The sequence below is a fragment of the Mauremys reevesii genome, linkage group 1 (assembly GCF_016161935.1).
Source record: "Mauremys reevesii isolate NIE-2019 linkage group 1, ASM1616193v1, whole genome shotgun sequence".
Taxonomy (NCBI): Eukaryota; Metazoa; Chordata; order Testudines; family Geoemydidae; genus Mauremys; species Mauremys reevesii.
The window spans coordinates 1004285-1025279 of NC_052623.1; the positions used below are offsets into that span (position 1 = coordinate 1004285).

At 62.1% G+C, this 20995-nt stretch overlaps 1 protein-coding gene across 1 annotated transcript; it reads right to left on the reverse strand.

Annotated features, from left to right (window-relative positions):
- Positions 1-356: 356 nt before the first annotated feature.
- On the reverse strand, positions 357-17674 carry CCKBR (cholecystokinin B receptor). Its single transcript, XM_039521484.1, has 5 exons — positions 17468-17674; positions 2688-2939; positions 2115-2364; positions 1538-1665; positions 357-937 (listed from the first exon to the last, which is right to left on the reverse strand). The coding sequence occupies exons 1-5, from the start codon at positions 17607-17609 to the stop codon at positions 417-419; spliced, it is 1293 nt and encodes a 430-aa protein (XP_039377418.1). The 5' UTR covers positions 17610-17674; the 3' UTR covers positions 357-416.
- Positions 17675-20995: the final 3321 nt, after the last annotated feature.

The following is a 20995-nucleotide window of genomic DNA, read 5'->3' on the forward strand; positions in this document are numbered from 1 at the left end:
ACCAGGCTGCTGACGGGGGCGCTAGGGGCACCTGGCTGCTGGCGGGGGCGCTAGGGGTCCCAGGCTGCTGACAGGGGCGCTAGGGGCACCTGGCTGCTGGCTGGGGCGCTAGGGGTCCCAGGCTGAGGGGGCCCTGGGAGGCGCCAGGCTGCTGATGGGGGCGCTAGGGGGCACCAGGCTGATGGGGGCGCTAGGGGTCCCAGGCTGAGGGGCCCTGGGGAGGCGCCAGGCTGCTGATGGGGCGCTAGGGGGCACCAGGCTGATGGGGGCGCTAGGGGTCCCAGGCTGCTGACGGGGCGCTAGGGGCACCTGGCTGCTGGCTGGGGCGCTAGGGGTCCCAGGCTGCTGATGGGGTGCTAGGGGCACCAGGCTGCCGGGGGGGCGCTAGGGGGGTCCCAGCTGCTGCCGGGGGGGCGCTAGGGGGGGCCCAGGCTGCTGACGGTGGTGTAGCTGATCTTGGAGAGGGAGGCGCCCGTGGCAGGCACGTCGTCGTCGGGCGGGGGGCGGCGCGGGCGCCGGGGGCGGCAGCGGGCGAAGGTGGCGGCGAAGGCGGAGCGGAACCGCCGGTTCATGAAGCAGTAGATGAGCGGGTTGGTGCAGGCCGAGGTGTAGGACAGCAGGTGGATGAAGGAGATGGGGGCGCCCGAGAGCGCCCGCTGGGCCGAGGCCGGGGCGAAGGCGCGCCAGGTGTTGGCAGAGAAGATGGGCAGCCAGCAGAGGAAGAACATCACCACGATGACGATCAGCATGCGGATCACCCGCTTCTTGGCCAGCAGCATGGCCTGCGAGCTGTTAACGCGGGCGCGGTCCGGCTGCCCCGCGCCCGCCCGGCCCAGCAAGCTCAGCTCCAGCGCCCCCCCCGGCCTGGCCAGCTGCACGTAGCAGCCGTCGTCCTCCACCCCCGGTGCCAGGGGCTCCGTGCTGCCGTGCTGGAGACCTGGGGAGAGAACAGAGCCAGGGGTCGGCCCATTCCCGCCCGTGTCTGCGGACAGGCCCGAGAGGAGTCCAAGGGGTTGTAGCGGGGGCCTGGGAAGTGGATGGGGGGGTTGGTGGGTGTGAATGAGGGACCCTGGGGGGGACGGTGCGACAAAGTGGGGTTTATTTATCTTGTTATGTATCAGAGGGGGAGCCGTGTTAGTCTGGTTCTGTAGAAGCAGCAAAGAGTCTTGTGGCACCTTATAGACTAACAGACGTTTTGCAGCATGAGCTTTCGTGGGTGAATCCCCACTTCGTCGGATGTTATGGTGCATGTGAGTCTTCCTGTCCTATACCAATACTGGCTGTGCCTCAGTTTCTTCAGTGGTGGGAATTGGGGGTGTGATTTTGCTGAGGCCCTGGGGCAGGTGAGGCTGCCCAGCTGTTTGCAGCTGCATAACCTGAGACCGGGGTGCGACCAGCGGGAGAGACAGAGAAGGAGGAGCAGCAACAGGGGGTGTCGGAGGTGGGGACAGGGGCCTCGGGGGTGGGGTGTGTGGACAGGGACCCCGGGGGCGTGGACAGGGGACTCTGGGGGGGTGGGTCTCAGCCTCTCACTCACTGGTGGCTTCTCTCTTGACGTCCATCTCGAAGCGGATGCCGCGGCAGAGCTCGCGGGAGATGAGGCCGTAGGCCACGGCCATCACCATGCCGGGGATGAAGAAGAGGATGAGGAGCAGCAGGATGTACCTGGCGGGGGGACAGCCCGTCTCATGGGAGCTCCTCAGCCCGGCTGCCAGCCTGAGCCCCCCCCTCCCGGGGCCTGGACACCCCCCGTCAGCCGGGCCAGGCCACCCACGTCGGCTGCCCCATCCCAACGGGGGCCTGGCTCCCGGCACCGCCCCGGCAGCGCGTCCGCTGGGCCAGAGCCCCGCCCGGGCCCCACTGCGGGGGGATGCAGGCGCTGGGGGCTCAGCGGGGCGGGGGGACCAGGACTCAGTGCGGGCGACTCACCAGGCCTGTTTGAAGGGCTGGCTGGGCACTGGGCGAGGCCGGGCCGGGCCGGGCGCTGGGGGGACAGTGGGCCCGACTCACCAGGCCTATTTGAAGGGCTGGCTGGGCCGGCGGTGCTGGCACTGGGTGAGGCCGGGCCGGGCGGGCGCTGGGGGGCACAGGGGGCACAGGGGGGCCCGACTCACCAGGCCTGTTTGAAGGGCTGGCTGGGCCAGCGGTGCTGGCACTGGGCGAGGCCGGGCCGGGCGGGCACGGTGGTGCTGAAGATGGCGTAAGGCAGCATGAGCAGCAGGGACAGCAGCCAGGTGCTGGCGATGACCCGGTAGGCGTGGGAGCGGGTCTGCCACACGCGGGACTGCAGCGGGTTGCAGATGGCGCTGTACCGCTCAATGGCGATCGCCACCAGGCTGAAGGTGGAGACGCTGACGGAGATGCCTGGGGGGGGCACATGCCGCATGAGCACCCCCCCGGCACTGCCCAGCGCAGGGGTGCAGGCGAACCGGGCACCCAGTGCCAGTCCCAGGGGCAGGGGGACCGACCCCGGCCTGACCCCCCCCCCCGGCTCCAGCAGGGGCTGGCAGCTCTGCCTGGGAGCTCCCTGGCCACCCCCCCGGGCCCAGAGATCCCCGGCCCTGCCCAGCCCCATGGCAACCCCAGATCCCTGGTCCCCTGATCCCCACCCAGCACCTTGGCCCCCCAGATCCCCGCCCCCACTCCTGGACCCCCAGGTGCCCAGCCCCCGCCCCGCCCCCACTCACTCATGAGATAGGCCACGAGCTTGCAGACGGCGGGGCCGAAGACGAAGGTGCCCATGAGGTTGGGCACGAGCGTGAAGGGCATGCAGCACAGCGCCAGCAGCAGGTCGCTCAGCGCCAGCGAGAGCAGGAAGGAGTTGGTGACCGTGCGCAGGCGGCGATTCAGCACCAGCACCACGATGATCAGCGAGTTCCCAAAGACGCTGAGCAGGAAGATCAGCGCGTAGAGCAGGACCCGCACCGTGAACTCCAGGTCTGCGGAGACGGAGGGCAGGGTAACACCGGGGGCCAGGACGCCTGGGTCCTCTCCAGCTCGGGTAGGGGAACGCCGGGGGCCAGGACGCCTGGGTCCTCTCCAGCTCGGGCAGGGTAACACCAGGGGCCAGGACGCCTGGGTCCTGCCCGGCTCGGGCAGGGTAACGCCGGGGGCCAGGACGCCTGGGTCCTCTCCAGCTCAGGCAGGCTAACGCCGGGGGCCAGGACGCCTGGGTCCTGCCCGGCTCGGGCAGGGTAACGCCGGGGGCCAGGACGCCTGGGTCCTCTCCAGCTCGGGCAGGGTAACGCCGGGGGCCAGGACGCCTGGGTCCTGCCCGGCTCGGGCAGGGTAACGCCGGGGGCCAGGACGCCTGGGTCCTCTCCAGCTCGGGCAGGGTAACGCCGGGGGCCAGGACGCCTGGGTCCTGCCCGGCTCGGGCAGGGTAACGCCGGGGGCCAGGACGCCTGGGTCCTCTCCGGCTCGGGCAGGGTAACGCCGGGGGCCAGGACGCCCGGGTCCTGCCCGGCTCGGGCAGGGTAACGCCGGGGGCCAGGACGCCCGGGTCCTCTCCGGCTCGGGCAGGGGAACGCCGGGGGCCAGGACGCCCGGGTCCTCTCCGGCTCGGGCAGGGTAACGCCGGGGGCCAGGACGCCCGGGTCCTCTCCGGCTCGGGCAGGGTAACGCCGGGGGCCAGGACGCCCGGGTCCTCTCCAGCTCGGGCAGGGGAACGCCGGGGCCAGGACGCCGGTCCTGCCCCGCTCGGGCAGGGGAACGCCGGGGGCCAGGACGCCGGGGTCCTGCCCGGCTCGGGCAGGGTAACGCCGGGGGCCAGGACGCCCGGTCCTCCCGCTCGGGCAGGGTAACGCCGGGGCCAGGACGCCGGTCCTCCCGGCTCGGGCAGGGTAACGCCGGGGCCAGGACGCCCGGTCCTCCCCGCTCGGGCAGGGGAACGCCGGGGGCCAGGACGCCAGGGTCCTCACCCGCTCGGGCAGGGTAACGCCGGGGGCCAGGACGCCCGGGTCCTGCCCGGCTCGGGCAGGGGAACGCCGGGGGCCAGGACGCCTGGGTCCTGCCCGGCTCGGGCAGGGGAACGCCGGGGGCCAGGACGCCTGGGTCCTGCCCGGCTCGGGCAGGGGAACGCCGGGGGCCAGGACGCCTGGGTCCTGCCCGGCTCGGGCAGGGTAACGCCGGGGGCCAGGACGCCTGGGTCCTGCCCGGCTCGGGCAGGGGAACGCCGGGGGCCAGGACGCCTGGGTCCTCTCCAGCTCGGGCAGGGTAACGCCGGGGGCCAGGACGCCTGGGTCCTCTCCAGCTCGGGCAGGGGAACGCCGGGGGCCAGGACGCCTGGGTCCTGCCCGGCTCGGGCAGGGGAACGCCGGGGGCCAGGACGCCTGGGTCCTCTCCAGCTAGGGCAGGGTAACACCGGGGGCCAGGACGCCCGGGTCCTCTCCAGCTCGGGCAGGGGAACGCCGGGGGCCAGGACGCCCGGGTCCTGCCCGGCTCGGGCAGGGGAATGCCAGGGGCCAGGACGCCCGGGTCCTCTCCAGATCGGGCAGGGGAATGCCGGGGACAAGGACGCCCGGGTCCTCTCCGGCTCGGGCAGGGGAACGCAGGGGGCCGGGACACCCGGGCCCTCCCTGTAACGAACTGGGACTGTTCTTACTGTGGCCTGTGAATGCTGAGTGGGGGGTGTCGGCCTGGGAGGACGATCAATCGGCGCTGGGGGACGGGAGACTGGCCTTGAGGGAGGAGACCTGAGCAGGTAACGAGAACCCAGGAAGGGGTTGGAGGCCAGGAGACACCTCTGCCCGGGGAGCTGAACAGAGGCTGGGAGAGGAGACGCTGGGGGGACAGAGGGAGTTTTCAGGAGCTGGCTGGGGAATGGAGGGAGGCGCAGACGGGGCTCTGACCCCCCCTGGGGCCTCAAGATGGACCTAACTGGGGAGGATCCTGTTGTCTGTGCCTGCAAGGCCTGTCTGGGACTGTGTTCCTGTTGGCTAAATAAACCTTCTGCTTTACTGGCTGGCTGAGAGTCCTGGTGAATCGCAGGAAGCCGGGGGTGCAGGGCCTGGTGTCCCCCCACACTCTGTGACAACTGGTGGCAGAGGTGGGATCTACTGCACCTCGTGGACGGTGCTTCCTGCAGTAAGTGACTGGGGAGCAGTAAAGCAAAGGGGGAATGACGGGAACCAGGCGTGCTGAAGAGTCAGAGAGAGACGGGGTCAGGGGGCGATTAACCCCTGGGAGTGTGTGACCAGAGAGAAGGACTGTTGCAGTACCAGGGTCCCCCGGGGGATCACAGCGAGCGGTCCCAGGGGCGGAGGAGTCTGCAGCTCGACCCTGGCAGAGAGGGGGTGACCTGGAGAAGGGCTGGTGCACGAGGGGTCTCCCTGGAACCGGTGGGAAGCTGAGGGCACAGGCCGGCGAGGGGCCAGCAGGAAGATGTTTGCTAAGCGCGTTAAGAGCGACCTGGTGGAGCTGTGCAGGCAGAAGGGGCTGCGCAGTGGGAGCTCCACCAAAGACCAGCTCATTGCCCAGCTGGAGGAGACGGATCGCGTGGGTGAACCGAGCCCTGTCCCGGAGGGAAGCCGCCCGGCGGATGCACCGTGGGCCCCGGGGCCTGACATGGCTGGGAGGGGCCAGACTGCTGCCGAGGACACCCCGAGACCCTGCCCCCTATACCTAGGGGAGGGGTTGGGGGAAGCCCAGCGAAACCGAGGGCCCCCTGACCCCCCCGGCCAGCAGGGGATCGGCCCGGCGGAGCTCCCCATCCCTGGAACGGATGCGGATGGAACAAGACAGGGAGCTGAGACGGGAAGAGCTCGAGTTAAGGAGGCAAGAGCTGAAGAAACGGGAGAACCAGCATCAGCATGAGCTGGACCTGGCCCGGCTGAGGAGCAGCGGGGCCCCGGCTGCGGTGAGTGAGGGGGGACCCAAGTCTACAAAGAGCTTTGATACAAGCTTCCTGGCCCGGCGTAAGGAGGGGGAGGACATAGACACCTTCCTGACGGCCTTTGAGAACGCCTGCGAGCTGCACCGGTGGACCCTGCAGACAGGATCCAGTTTCTCTCCCCCTTACTGGACTCCACCGCCGTGGAGGTGTACAGCCGAATGAGAGGGGCGGAGGCAGGGGACTACGAACTGTTCAAAGAGGCCCTGCTGCGCGAGTTTGGGCTGACCCCGGAGATGTACCGGAAGAGGTTCCGGAGTCAGCGTAAAACCCGGGAGGTCACATACCTACAACTGGCCAATCGGGCGCAGGGCTGTGCCCGCAAGTGGACGGCTGGGGCCCAAACTAAAGAGGACCTGCTTGACCTATTCATACTGGAGCACCTGTATGAGCAGTGCCCATCCGACCTGAGGCGATGGTTGATGGACCAGAAGCCGGAGAACCCGCAGCATGCAGGCCGGCTGGCCGACGAGTTTGTGGACAGTGGGGCAGGGGATAACAGGGAGGAGTCCCACAGGAACAGGCCTGTCACAAGGCGGAAAAAGAGTGACCTAGGGACCTCCCGAAGGGGAAGCATGGAGAACCCTGCTCGAGGGGACCCATGGGACATGGGCTGCTATCGCTGTGGCCAAAGAGGCCACATACGGGCCCAGTTCTCCAAGCTCAGGGACAGACGGAGCAGACCCAACCCACAGAGGGTTGACTGGGTAAAGACCCAGCTGGATGAGGGGCAGCGTTCCCAGGCAAGGGGGGCTGGCCGCGTACCACATGGGAAGGAGGGAGGAGGGCCCCAGGCCAGCTCCTCTGGGGGGCTGGATGCTCCACACTCAGGGTTTTTGGTTTACAGGGTGGGTGCGGGGCTGTCCCCGTGGAGCGAGTGCCTTGTTCCCCTGGAGGTAGATGGGAGGAAGGTCACTGGGTACTGGGACACGGGCGCAGAGGTGACGCTGGCCCGGCCCGAGGTGGTGGCCTCAGATCGGATGGTGCCCGACACCTACCTGACCCTGATGGGGGTGGGCGGGACCCAGGGGCGGCTCTAGAAATCACGCTGCCCCAAGCAGCGTGGAGCGCTGCGCCGCCCTTCCCCGGTCCCGCGGCGGGTCCCCTCTTCCCGTGGCTCCGGTTGACGAGCCCGGGACGAGCGGACCTGCCGCAGTCATGCCTGCGGGAGCTCAACCGGAGCCGCAGGAAGACGGGACCCGCCGCAGGCATGACTGCGGCAGGTCCGCTCGTCCCGGGCTCCGGTGGACCTGCTGCAGGCATGCCGGCGGGAGCTCCACCGGAGCCAAATGCCGCCCCCCCGGGAAACGGCCGCCCCAAGCGCCTGCTTGGCGCGCTGGGGTCTAGAGCTGCCCCTGGCGGGACCCCATTCAAGGTGCCTGTGGCGAGGGTACACCTAAAGTGGGGGGCTGTGACGTTATGAGGTGATATAACATCTCATTGAAAGGTGACGGGGCCAGAAAGAGTTAATTACCTCACAGACTGACCTGACCCATGGGTGAACCTTAAGGACGTGTTAGGAAGATATGTAAATGAACAGAGCTTTGAAATGCAGCCTGCATTGTTAGAGGTAGAAGGGGAGATGTTTGCTCAGGTCTTGTGATGTAAGCAAACAAGTCCTGTCCATTGCTATAGTTTTAATTCAAAGATCAAAAAAGGAATATTAACATTTATGATAATACTTGAGTTAAATAGTATTATTGTCTATGTGTCTCTTTGAAGGTTGTGCTAGCCTGTATCTGAACTGTTTAATGGATAAATTACTCTGTGCTAATTGCCAGGATGTTTGGGAGAAGGAGTTGAGCCTATTGTTTTCTCAGGCCGAAAGGCTGCTGGAAATGTATAAGAACCTGGGACACGATCCTTCTTCATCTCAGATCTGCTTTGGGTTTCAAGAGGGGGAAACCTTAAGCCATAAGGATTGAGATCCCCAGTCATTGACTGGAGCCACCCTGAATATGGAACTTGGACTATAACCTATGGACTATTTCTAAAAGGACTTTTGGCAACTACAAGCTCATCTCTGCTGTGTATCTGAACCTCAAGAATTGAATTCAAGTCTGTCTGTAGATTAATCTTTTAACCAACACTCTCTCTCTTTTCTTTTTTAATAAATTTTAGCTTAGTTAATAAGAATTGGCTGTAGCGTGTATTTTGGGTAAGATCTAAGTTATAATTGGACCTGGGTATGTGGCTGATCCTTTGGGATTGGAAGAACCTTTTCTTTTATATGATGAAGTAAGATTCTTAGGAATCATCATCATATCTGACAGGTGTGTCTGGACGGAGGCCTGAGGCTGGGCACTTTAAGGGAACTGCGGGGTTTGGACTCTAAGTGACCAGTGAGGTACTAGAGAAGCTGTTTTGTGCTGGTTGGTAAATCTAAGTATTGGAATAACCACCAGCATTTGGGGTTTGTCTGCCCCGTTTTGTTTGCAGTTCACCCTGATTGAGTGACCTCAGCTGGCTCCCACGGGCAGCACCGTCACAGTGGCGTAGTCGGCAGGATCCACAGAACCAGGTCAATTAGGCTTTGGGTCAGAACCCCACGCTATCCAAATTTTAAATTTGGGATTGAGAGTTTGGTTGGTTAAAGATCAGTGACCATGAGCCAGAAAGCAACAGCAGAAGCAATGAATCTGCAAGCCCTGATGGACAGCCTGCAGTTTGAACATGAGCAAAAACTGGCAGAAATTCGAATGAAAGAGAAGCAAGCCTTAGCCCAGCTGGAGAAAGAGGCGGCGGAGAGAAAGAAAGAGGCTGCTGAGAGAGAAGAAAGAGCTCGTAAGGGGCGTCTGGAGCTGCTGGCTGCTGAGGAAAAAGCTCGACAGAGGCAACAGGAGACTCACAAGATGGAACAGGAGACCCAGAAGATGCAACAAGAAACTGCTAGACTCCAGCTCCAAGTCAAAAAAGCAATGGAAGAACAGCAGAAACTGTATCCTCTTGAAAATCCAGTTTATAACTGTGTGGATATGTGGTATTACTCTGGGCAGTTTTCTGTGTATAACCAGTTTTGCTATGGCTATGCAGAGGGGGATTCTAACCTGGTGGGAAATAGCTGTTTGTCTGTGAATGAAGTTTCTGAATGTCTGTCTAATGTCTCGGAAGTGAATCTGGAATTAGATCAGGAGCAGAAAAATCTCATTGGTGAGGAGAATATTTCTCAGAAGCAGATTAAAGTAGATGGTCAGGTGAAAGCCCTAACTGAGGAAGGAAAGGGTAGATCTGTGATGGGTGATGGATTGGTGGCTAGTACAGCTTGTAAAAGTGAACCTAAAATGGGTAACTGTGATTTGCTGGAAGTAGCTCAGTGTAGTGAAAAGAGCAGCAGTTTATCTGTTGGGAGTGGCAATGTGCCTGGCAGGGAAAGTCCGAATAAGCCTAGGCAGCCTTGTGAGCTGATGGCTTTATCTAGTCAGCAGTTTGGGAAGACAGGGATAGTGGAAGAGGAGTGTCCCTATCCCTTACCTGTGTCCTGTATGGAGAAATGTGACAGTGAAAGGAATGTGCCTGTGTCTGTCAGGGGTAGTGACTTGCCTATGGAGGGAGCTACCTCGGTCTCCAAGCAGTTGTCTGTGAACAGCCTTGTGTGCTGGGACAAGGGAAATGAGATCCCAAGCTGTGTGTCTGGTGGAGAAGAATGTGTCTCTGGCTCTTCTGTGTCTGTGGAGCAGACGGAAGGTACCTTTCAGCCTGTGATGGTTGAGGGTGGTTCAGTTGTCTCGGAGTGGGTTGTAAATACAGCTAAAGCCCAGGAAGGGAATAGTCCTAAGTTTGGGTCTGCTGGGGAGAATGGCCCTGTGACTAGGTTGCATCCAGTTAGTGTCATAGCAAAATCCCAAAGACCAAACAATTCTGGTGCTTATAGTTTGCCAGTTGCTAATGTGTGGTTGGAAAAGGGTGCAGCAACTCTGTCTAATCAGGGTGATGCCCTAGCCAGGGCACAAGGGGAGCAAAAAGGTGATTTAATTGTGTTACCTACTGACAGTTTAACAACTTGTAGCAAGAAGGAAAAGATTCCTGAACTAGTTCATGGCCAAGGGAAGGAGATTGCTTCTAACCTGTTATCTAGAAAGTCTGTAGGTTTGCCTAAAAGGGAATTGTCTAGAAATCTGCCTGAAGGGCCAAAGGTGATCATGGATGTAAGTAAAACCCAGAAAGAGTCTGTTGTGGCTCAGGAAAGTGTTCCTTTAGAGCAAGCCCTGGGTGAAGAGGGTAAGAGCAGAATTCCTCCTGGTAGCCTGTGCAAGCAGTTTACTGCGACTGAAGGGTGTGAAAGTGATTTAATCAAGAAAGTTTCAGTTCCTGACAGCCAGAAATTTTCTGTTGTGAATGGATCTACTGACTTTCCTTTTGAAAGATCCAGTGTGGGTAGCTTTGAAAAGGTCTCAGATAAAGTAAGAGCTGTTAAAAAGGTTGAGCAGCCCTATAATCAAGTGGCTGGGTTTGGCCAGCTTGTTGGGAAGACAATGGTGTTGGGACAGGAATGTCTCCATGCTGATTTTGTGAGTGAGCAGTCTGTGCTTCAGGGTCTGAGGAGAGATTTGGTTATTGGTGTTTCAAAGCAAAACAGTTTTATGTCCGAATGCTTAAGGATGCAGGGGAAAGCAAGCAGACTCTCACCCTCAAACTATTTGGATTTGTGTGATATCTCTATAAAACAAAGTCCAGCCTTGGAATGGGTAGCAGCTAAAAATCTAAAAGCTAGTGTCTGTGTTGATGCAAATTACTTGGCTGGCAGGGAGAAGAACGCCTGGCTAATAGCTGTTAGCAAAGAGAGCCCACCCCATCAGCCAGTAAATTCTGTTAAGCAAGAGAAATCAGGGTTTAATCCTGCGGGACAAGGAGAAAAAAGAAAATTGAGTTTTGCAAAGGGAAGCCACAGGTTAACACTAAAAGGCCCAAACCCCAATGGTATTGAGCCAAAGGTGTAGCATGACAAACATGATTGTAGATGGACACTTGCAATGGATTTGTTGTTATTGCTGATGGTGATGTTTGTAATTAATGTGTTGCTATTATCAAGAAATGTAAGAATGTACAATGTGCCTAATCTTATGGAAAATCCCTTGAACATGTTAAAAGTAATGCATAAGAACCCACTTTATGTTAAAAGGCTGTGTTATACTGATGTTTCACTGTTAGTGCCTGTAAACAATCTTGGAACTTTTCATAGAAGAAAAGACACTCCAGCCAGACCTAATGTGCTGTATGAAAAGGGAAACTGAGGCACACTACCATATTGCTTTCGCGGCTAAATGCCAAGATTCCTACACTGTGAACAACATTAATATCTAGGTTGATATGACGTTAATTGGGTTCCAGGCATTTGCCAAAGCTTGTATAGATAAAATAGCTAGTTTCTTTAGCTCTTGGCAAGATCTCATGAAACATACAGGATCCCTGCTGCAAGAGCAGATCCAATCCACTATTGTTCTAAGTGAGTTTTACCTTGAGTTCGTAAAAAAAAAATCCAATCATGTTATTGAACATGAGTTGGGTAAATCATTTCTGTTATACCGTGACATGGCTTCTAACCCACTACAAGCTGTAATGAGACAGAACCCAGGATGGGGAGCTTTTGGGATGCAGCCAGTGATATTTGTGTCATCCCTTCCTGCATCAATTTTGCGTTGGGGGTGTGACGTTATGAGGTGATATAATATCTCATTGAAAGGTGACGGGGCCAGAAAGAGTTAATTACCTCACCGACTGACCTGACCCATGAGTGAACCTTAAGGACGGGTTAGGAAGATCTGTAAATGAACAGAGCTTTGAAATGCAGCCTGCATTGTTAGAGGTAGAAGGGGAGATGTTTGCTCAGGTCTTGTGATGTAAGCAAACAAGTCTTGTCTATTGCTATAGTTTTAATTCAAAGATCAAAAAAGGAATATTAACATTTATAATGATACTTGAGTGAAATAGTGTTATTGTCTATGTGTCTCTTTGAAGGTTGTGCTAGCCTGTATCTGAACTGTTTAATGGATAAATTACTCTGTGCTAATTGCCAGGATGTTTGGGAGAAGGAGAGTTGAGCCTATTGTTTTCTCAGGCCGAAAGGCTGCTGGAAATGTATAAGAAGCCTGGGACCATGATCCTTCTTCATCTCAGATCTGCTTTGGGTTTCAAGAGGGGGAAACCTTAAGCCACAAGGATTGAGATCCCCAGTCATTGACTGGAGCCACCCTGAATATGGAAATTGGACTATAACCTATGAACTATTTCTCAAAGGACTTTTGGCAACTACAAGCTCATCTCTGCCATGTATCTGAACCTCAAGAATTGAATTCAAGTCTGTCTGTAGATTAATCTTTTAACCAACACTCTCTCTTTTCTTTTTTAATAAATTTTAGCTTAGTTAATAAGAATTGGCTGTAGCGTGTATTTTGGGTAAGATCTAAGTTATAATTGGACCTGGGTATGTGGCTGATCCTTTGGGATTGGAAGAACCTTTTCTTTTATATGATGAAGTAAGATTCTTAGGAATCATCATCATATCTGACAGGTGTGTCTGGCCGGAGGCCTGAGGCTGGGCACTTTAAGGGAACTGCGGGGTTTGGACTCTAAGTGACCAGTGAGGTACTGTAGAAGCTGTTTTGTGCTGGTTGGTAAATCTAAGTATTGGAATAACCACCAGCGTTTGGGGTTTCTCTGCCCCGTTTGGTTTGCAGTTCACCCTGATTGAGTGACCTCAGCTGGCTCCCACGGGCAGAACCGTCACAGGGGCTAAGGAGGGCCCCAAGGACGTGGGGGTGCACCCACATTTGCCCACTAAGGTGTTGAGGGGGGGACCTGGAGGACTGGCCAAGCAACGCCCGGGGTGCCCTGGTCATGACCCGTAGTCAGAGCCGGCGAGGGGCACTGCACCCTGACAATGGGGAGGGTACCTTGCCCAAGGCGCAGGTGGGGAGGGAACGCCCAGGGACACGGCTCAGGGAGGCTGCAGCTGCAGACCCAGCCAGTGAGAGAGAGCAGATCCCCATCCCTGTCCCAGCCGGTGAGTTCCAGGCCGAGGTGAAGCTCAGGGACCGGGCTAACCTCAGTGGGGGACAGACCATGGGGGGAGGTGGCCGGAAAAGGTTCCTGTGGGAGAAGGGGCTCCTGTACTGAGAATGGGCTCCCCCAGGGAAGATGGAGTCAGGGGGGATCAGGAGGCAGCTGGTGGTTCCCCAGGAGTATCGCCGCCAGCTGCTGTGCCGGGCCCATGACATCCCCCTCTCGGGGCACCAGGGAGCCTGGCATACCCAGCAGAGGCTGCTACGGAGCTTTTACTGGCCTGGGGTCTTTCCCCATGTCCGGCAGCACTGCCGCTCCTGTGTCCCCTGCCAGAGGGTGGCGAAGGCCCGGGACAAGGGGAAAATGGCTGCAGGACCCTTGCCCAGCACAGAGGAGCCTTTCCAGAGGGGGGGGCCACGGTCAAAATGGGGGCTCTGAACCAAGAGAGCCCGAATCACAGCCCCCCAGGCTGGAACGTGGGGAGAAGCCCCCTGCCCAGCTTGAACCCCAGGGGTATTGGGGTGGGAAAAGGGCACGGGCTGCATAAGCCTTCCCACGTGCAAACTGCGAGTCCCCCCGACCTAAAGGGGGGCGGGAAACTGGAAGGGCCTGGGGTAATTCTCACCAAGGAATGGGAGGGATGTTGGGGCGTCCCTGGGAACGTGGGTGGGTTCCAACTTCCCCAGGTCACTGGCTGGAGGGACCCCGCACAGTTTGGTCTCGAAGGGGGGGGATGTGACGAACTGGGACTGTTCTTACTGTGGCCTGTGAGTGCTGAGTGGGGGGTGTCGGCCTGGGAGGACGATCTGCACTGGGGGACGGGAGACTGGCCTTGAGGGAGGAGACCTGAGCAGGTAACGTGAGAACCCAGGAAGGGGTTAGAGGCCAGGAGACACCTCTGCCCGGGGAGCTGAACAGAGGCTGGGAGAGGAGACGCTGGGGGGAGAGAGGGAGTTTTCGGGAGCTGGCTGGGGAACGGAGGGAGGCGCAGACGGGGCTCTGACCCCCCAAGGGGGCTGTGGTGCCCTTGGGATCCCAAGATGGACCTAATTGGGGAGGATCCTGTTGTCTGTGCCTGCAAGGCCTGTCTGGGACTGTGTTCCTGTCGCCTAATAAACCTTCTGCTTTACTGGCTGGCTGAGAGTCCTGGTGAATCGCAGGAAGCCGGGGGTGCAGGGCCTTGTCCCCCCCCCACCCTCCGTGACACTCCGCAGCTCGGGCAGGGGAATGCCGGGGGCCAGGATGCCTGGTGTGACTAAGTGGGACTGTTCTTAATGTTTCCACTGAATAAGGTGTTGGTGCCTCAGTTTCCCCTATGCATTTCTTAAGTCTCCAGTGCCCATAAATGGCTGACACTCTGGCTCCTGGCAACTAATGGCCGGGGCCCTTCCCCCCTGCCAGGGGATGGCTGAAGGAGAACAAAGAGATCAGGTGACCTCCTGGCCTGGAAAAGAGACAAAGGCCAGAGAGGAGGGGCTGGGGGGGGGTCAGTTTGGAGCTGGCTGGGGACGAGGAGTGAGGGCAGACGGGGGTGTCTGGCTCGCTGGGCCCCAGAATGGACCCGGCCGAGGGGTCCGGTTCTCTGTACCTACAAGCTCTGTGTTAGACCCTGTTCCTGTCGTCTAATAAACCTCTGTGTTACTGGCTGGCTGAGAGTCACGTCTGACTGCGCAGTGGGGGGGCAGGACCCTGTGGCCCCCCCAGGACCCCGCCTGGGCGGACTCGCTGGGGGAAGCGCACGGAGGGGCAGAGGATGCTGAATGCTCCAAGGTCAGACCCAGGAGGTGAAGCCGTGGGAGCTTCTTGCCCTGCAGACAGGCTGCTCCGAGGGGGAGGAGGCTCCCGAGTCCTGCCTGGCTTTGTGGGGAGCAGTTCCAGAGCATCGCCCGGGGACTCCGTGACAACTGGGTCCTCCCCGGCTCGGGCAGGGGAATGCCGGGGGCCAGGATGCCCATGACGTTGCCTGGGGGGCCCCCGGCTCCCCCCACCCTGCGCCTGCCGGTCACCCTCCCCACTGGATGCAGCCTCCCCTGGCACTGGGGCAGCCGCAGGGCTGACGGCCGGGCACGACGCCCCATGGGGACCAGTGTGACACAACCGACACCCTGGGCATCCAGAGCTTGTGGCCTCGCGCTGGGTCCCTCCTCCTGCCCCCCCGCTGGGTCCCTCCCCCTGCACCCCCACCCCACGCTGGGTCCCTCTCCCTGCCCCCCCCGGCCCCAGTGCTGGGTCCTCCCTGCCCCCGGTCCCTGCCCCACTGCCGGATCCCTCCCCTGCCCCACTGGCCCTGGGTCCCTCCCCTGCCCCCCCTGGGCCTGCCTCCCCGGCCCTGCGCTGGGTCCTCCCCTGCCCCGCCCGATGCCGCGCTGGGTCCCCCCTGTCACGCAGTCCCCGGGCGCTGCTCTGGAGCTGCTCCCCCAAAGCCAGGCAGGACTCTGGGAGCCTCCTCCCCCTCGGAGCAGCCTGGGTCGGGGGGGCACTTGCTGGCAGGTGCTGAGATGGCACCAGACGCAGGCGAGCGGTGGGGTGACACCGTGACACCCTCGGCCGGCTGGGACCAGGGGGTGCTGCCGTGGGGACCGCCAGGCGGGATGCAGCTCCCCCAGCCCGAGCGGCGTCGCCCCAGCCCCCGGGGTAACAGAGCTGCCTCCCCCCGCGGCCAGCACGCCCCTCCCCAGCCAAACCCCACAGCGGCACCAGCCGCCCAGAGCGGGTAGGGGGCTTGGGAAGGGGCCCGGGTCGGGGCATCGGGGGCTCAGGGAGGGGCCTGGGATGGCTCGGGGAGGGGTGTGGGGGGGCTCAAGGTGGGGCCCCGGGGAGGGATGTGGGGGCTTGGGGAGGGGGCTCCAGGAGGGGCCCAGGAGGGGCCCAGAATGGCTCGGGAGGGGTGTGGGGCTCAGGAGGGGCCCGGGATGGCTCGGGAGGGTGTGTGGGGCCCTGTGGAGGCCCCGGGAGGTGTGGGGGCTCAGGAGGGGCCCGGGAGGGGGCCAGGGAGGGGTGTGGGGGCACAGGAAGGGATGTGAGGGGCTTGGGGAGGGGGCCCAGGAGGGGCCCAGAATGGCTCGGGAGGTGTGGGGACCTGTGGAGGGGCCCGTGGAGGGTGGGGGCTCAGGAGGCCCGGGAGGGGGGGGGGGTGTGGGGGCTCAGGGAGGGGCCCGGGATGGCTCGGGGAGGGGTGGGGGGACCCGTGGAGGGGCCCCGGGGAGGGATGTGGGGGGGCTCAGGGAGGGGCCCGGGAAGGGCCCCGGGGAGGGGTGTGGGGGGGCTCAGGAAGGGGCCCGGGAGGGGCCCCAGGGAGGGGTGTGGGGGGACCCGGGAGGGGCCCCAGGGAGGCGCTGAGAACAGGCTGGGCTCACGCCTGGGGCGACGGGGGCCTGGGAGGGAGCCTGGGCCGGTGGGGCGGCTGGCCTCCCGTGGTGGGCCCCGGCGGGCCAAGGTCGCCCAGCTGGCGGGAACAGGCCGCGGGGGTCCGGGCAGGGGACGCAGGCGGCTGGAGCCCAGAGGCTCTGTCTGACAGGCCGTGGGGCCGGCCCCGCAGGAGAGCGGGAGCCGGGGCGGGGCCGGGGCCCTGGCAGGGACTGATAACGGCTGCGGCGCCGAGACGCTCGGGCCAGGTCCGAGTTTCCCTCCGGTGGGAGGTGCCAGGCCGTGCTGCCCCCTGCCCATCGGCGCCGCAGGACGCCAATGGATCCAGGGTCCCAGCGAACAATCAGCCCCCCCCCGGGGCTCCCCGGGCCCCTCTGCGCCAAACACCGGGGGGGGGCAGGGCTGGGCTGGCAGGGGCTGCGGGTCGGGAGTGAGGGGCACCGGCCAGGCTGGGGGTGGGGGCAGCCAGGGGCTGGAACAGCCTCTCACCTGCAGAACAACCCTCCACCACCATTTTTGCCGCCCCTTAGCATGTGCTGCCCCATGTGCTTCCACCTGGAGCCACCCTGACCCCCACCCCATTCCCAGCCCCACAGGCCACTCCCAGAAGTGGAGGGTCCCTGACCCAGACGTGGGGGGGCTGCAGGACGGAGCCCCTGGGACTCACCCGCCACTGCAGGAGCAGCGACCCTGGCCGCATCTGAGCGAAGGCCGAACCCCAGGGCCGGGGGCAGTGCGGGGCATAGGACACATGGGGCAGCACCTGCAGGGTGGGGGAGCCGGTCTCACCTGCGCAGGGGGGCCTGGTGCTGGGGCCCGGGGAGGGGCAGGACGGGGGCTGGGGACCTGGGGAACAGGGGGTCGGGACCAGTCTCACCTGGGGAGGGCTCGGTGCAGGAGGGCCTGGGAAGGGAGGAGTAACGGGGGTCGGTCTCACCTGCGGGAGGGCCCGGAGGAGGCGTGGGGGTCGGTGCAGGGGCCCAGGGAAGGCAGGGGGCTCAGTGCGGGGGCCCGGGAGGGGGCTCGGTGGGGGGCCCGGAGGAGGGGGCTCAGTGCGGGGCCCGGAGGAGGCGTGGGGCTCGGTGCAGGTGGCCCGGGGAGGGCCTCAGTGCGGGGGCCAGGGAAGGCGGAGGCTCGGTGCGGGGGCCGGTCTCACCTGCGGGGGGGCCCGGAGGAGGCGTGGGGGGCTCGGTGCGGGGTGGCCGGTCTCACCTGCGGGGGGGGGCCCGGGCGGGCTCCGCAGCAGGTCACAGAGGCTCCGGTTCCAGCCCGAGGCGTTGCCGGGGCCCCCGCACAGCAGCCGCTGCAGCGTCTCGTTCGGGCGCCGCGGGTCCAGGGCTCCGGCCGCGCCCATCCCCGGCGCCTCGCGGCGGCCTCCCCCGCTCGCTCCGGACCCGCCGCCGCCTCCGCTCGGCTCCAGCGCCGGGACCGACTGAGCCCGGAGCCGCCACCGGCCGCGGATCCGCGAGCGAACGGCGCCCCCTGCCGGGCCCGGCGCGAACGGTGGGAAGGGGCGGGGGGCTGCGGGTCGGGAGTGAGGGGCACCGGCAGAGCTGGGGGGACAGGGCTGGGCTAGCAGGGGCTGTGGGTCGGGAGTGAGGGGCACCGGCAGAGCTGGGGGGGTCAGGGCTGGGCTAGGAGGTGGCTGCGGGTCAGGAGTGAGGGGCACCGGCAGGGCTGGGGGGCAGGGCTGGGCTAGCAGGGGCTGCGGGGCAGGAGTGAGGGGCACCGGCAGAGCTGGGTGGGGGGCAGCGCTGGGCTAGCAGGGGCTGCGGGTCCGGAGTGAGGGGCACCGGCAGAGCTGGGGGGAGCCCAGGGCTGGGGCATGGGCTCCCCTGCCGCCCCAGGGTTAGTGAATTTCAGTTCTGGGCCCTGTCTGGAGTCCCACAGTCTCCCCCAGGCCCCAGAGCTGGGGCAGTGTGCAGAGGCGGTCAAAAAAGCAAACAGGATGTTAGGAATCATTAAAAAGGGGATAGAGAATAAGACTGAGAATATATTATTGCCCTTATATAAATCCATGGTACGCCCACATCTCGAATACTGTGTACAGATGTGGTCTCCTCACCTCAAAAAAGATATTCTAGCACTAGAAAAGGTTCAGAAAAGAGCAACTAAAATGATTAGGGGGTTAGAGAGGGTCCCGTAAGAGGAAAGATGAAAGAGGCTAGGACTCTTCAGCTTGGAAAAGAGGAGACTAAGGGGGGACATGATAGAGGTATATAAAATCATGAGTGATGTTGAGAAAGTGGATAAGGAAAAGTTATTTACTTATTCCCATAATACAAGAACTAGGGGTCACCAAATGAAATTAATAGGCAGCAGGTTTAAAACAAATAAAAGGAAGTTCTTCTTCACGCAGCGCACAGTCAACTTGTGGAACTCCTTACCTGAGGAGGTGGTGAAGGTTAGGACTATAACAATGTTTAAAGGGGAACTGGATAAATTCATGGTGGCTAAGTCCATAAATGGCTATTAGCCAGGATGGGTAAGAATGGTGTCCCTAGCCTCTGTTTGTCAGAGGATGGAGATGGATGGCAGGAGAGAGAGATCACTTGATCATTGCCTGTTAGGTTCACTCCCTCTGGGGCACCTGGCATTGGCCACTGTCGATAGACAGATACTGGGCTAGATGGACCTTTGGTCTGACCCGGTACGGCCTCTCTTATGTTCTTATGTTCAGAGCTCAGCTGTATCAGTTCAAATCCCAGCTCTCATTGCGTAAACGTGCAGCTCCAAGCGAGTGTCACATTTTGGTTCCATGAAACCAAGTTGCGAAACTTATCAAATGTCAAAAACTTAACAAGTGTCCAGCTCTGAGGCCCCTTGGAGCTTGAGGCGCAGGCCAAATGGCCCCCTGGCCCCGCTCTGATGGGGTGGCCAGGCTGTGGGGCTGTAATTTCTTGTTCCGCAGGATGGGGCTGGGGAAGGGGGGCCCAGGGGTCCAGCCCCCAGGAAAAGCCGCTGGGACCCCAAGTCCATTCAACGCCCCCTGGCTGGCCCCTGGCATCGGCCTGCGGCGGGTCCATGCCCCACCCCACAGGGTCACTGGGGGTTGGGTAGCTGGGACCCCTGGCCCAGGGCTGGGCCCAGACACACCCACAGGGACCTGGGCGGGGGCTCCCAGCCAGTTGGGGCCAGGAGAAGAACCCAGGCGTCCGGGTGCCCATCCCCTGCCCTACGCACTGGGCGAGCCCCCGGTGCTGTGGGGCGTCGCGTTGGGGCAGGTGGCCCCGGGGTGCTGCGTGGGGGGCAGGGCTGGCCGGGAGCTGCCCCACGGCGAGTGAGGGTCACTGGGAGCAGACGCCGTCTCCCAGCAGCGCCGGGCCCCGCAGGCATCCTGTGTTTGTCCTGCTTATCCGGGCGGGCGGCACGGGCCCCGCGGTGCGCCGGGTGGGGCCGTGTTGACTCGCGGCTCCGAGCTCCATCCTGTTTACCTGGGGGGGGCGGGGGGGAGCGGGAACAGCTGCAGGTTTTCACCCCAGCCGCTGGCCCATTGTCTGGGCACCTGGCGCCCAGAGCCGCCTGCCCACATGGCCTGCGGCGGGGAGACAGACCCCCCCCAGAGCCCCGTGACGTGGTACAGCCCCCAGCGCCCCCCCCGGAGCCCTGTGATGTGGTACACCCCCCCATCGACCCCCCCGGAGCCCTGTGATGTGGTACAGCCCCCAGCGCCCCCCCCCCGGAGCCCTGTGATGTGGTACGCCCCCCCAAGCACACCCCCCAGAGCCCTGTGATGTGGTACAGCCCCAGCGCCCCGGAGCCCTGTGATGTGGTACACCCCAAGCAAGCCCCCAGAGCCCTGTGATGTGGTACAGCCCCAAGCACGCCCCAGAGCCCTGTGATGTGGTACAGCCCCAGCGCCCCGGAGCCCTGTGATGTGGTACGCCCCAAGCACGCCCCCAGAGCCCTGTGATGTGGTACGCCACCCAAGCACGCCCCAGAGCCCTGTGATGTGGTACAGCCCCAGCACGCCCCGGAGCCCTGTGATGTGGTACGCCCCCAGCATGCCCCCAGAGCCCTGTGATGTGGTACAGCCCCAGCACCCCTCCCAGAGCCCTGTGATGTGGTATGACCCCCAACACCCCCTGCAACCCTGTGATGTAGTACACCCCAAGCACCCCCTCAGAGCCCCGTGATGTGGTACACCCCCAAGTACCCCCCTCAGAGCCCTATGATGTGGTACAGCCCCCAGCACCCCTCCCCGGAGCCCTGTGATGTGGTACACCCCCCCAGCACCCTCTGGGAGCCCCATGACGTGGTACACCCCCTCAGTGCCCCCGGAGCCCCATGATGTGGTTCACCTCCCCAGTGCCCCCGGGAGCCCCATGACTTCGTACACACCCCACCAGCCCCCGAGCCCCGTGACTTGGTAAAAACCCCCAGTGCCCCCCCCGGGAGCCCTGTGACATGGTATGGCCCCCCACCCCCCCGGGAGCCCCATGACTTGGTACAACTCCCAGCACCCCCCCTGGAGCCCCGGGATGTGGTATGACCCCCAGTACCCCCCCAGACATCTGTGACGTGGGATAACCCCTCAGTGCCCCCGTGTGACAAAGTGGGGGTTTATTCATCTTGTTATGGTGCATGTGAGTCTTACTGTCCTATACCAATACTGGCTGTGCCTCAGTTTCCCTGTGTGCTGCACCAATACTCCAGTGGTGGGAATTGGGGGTGTGATTTTGCTGAGGCCCTGGGGCAGGTGAGGCTGCCCAGCTGTTTGCAGCTGCATAACCTGAGACC

Bases quoted from the DNA above. Each gene is read 5' to 3' on its own strand.
- CCKBR (XM_039521484.1), bottom strand. From the start codon at position 17,609: ATGGGCGCGGCCGGAGCCCTGGACCCGCGGCGCCCGAACGAGACGCTG. The intron at 2,365-2,687 runs GTGAGTGGGGGC...TGCCCCCCCCAG, and splicing joins GCTCGTGGCCTATCTCATGA to GCATCTCCGTCAGCGTCTCC. The intron at 1,666-2,114 runs GTGAGTCGGGCC...TCCCCCCGCCAG, and splicing joins CAGCCCTTCAAACAGGCCTG to GTACATCCTGCTGCTCCTCA.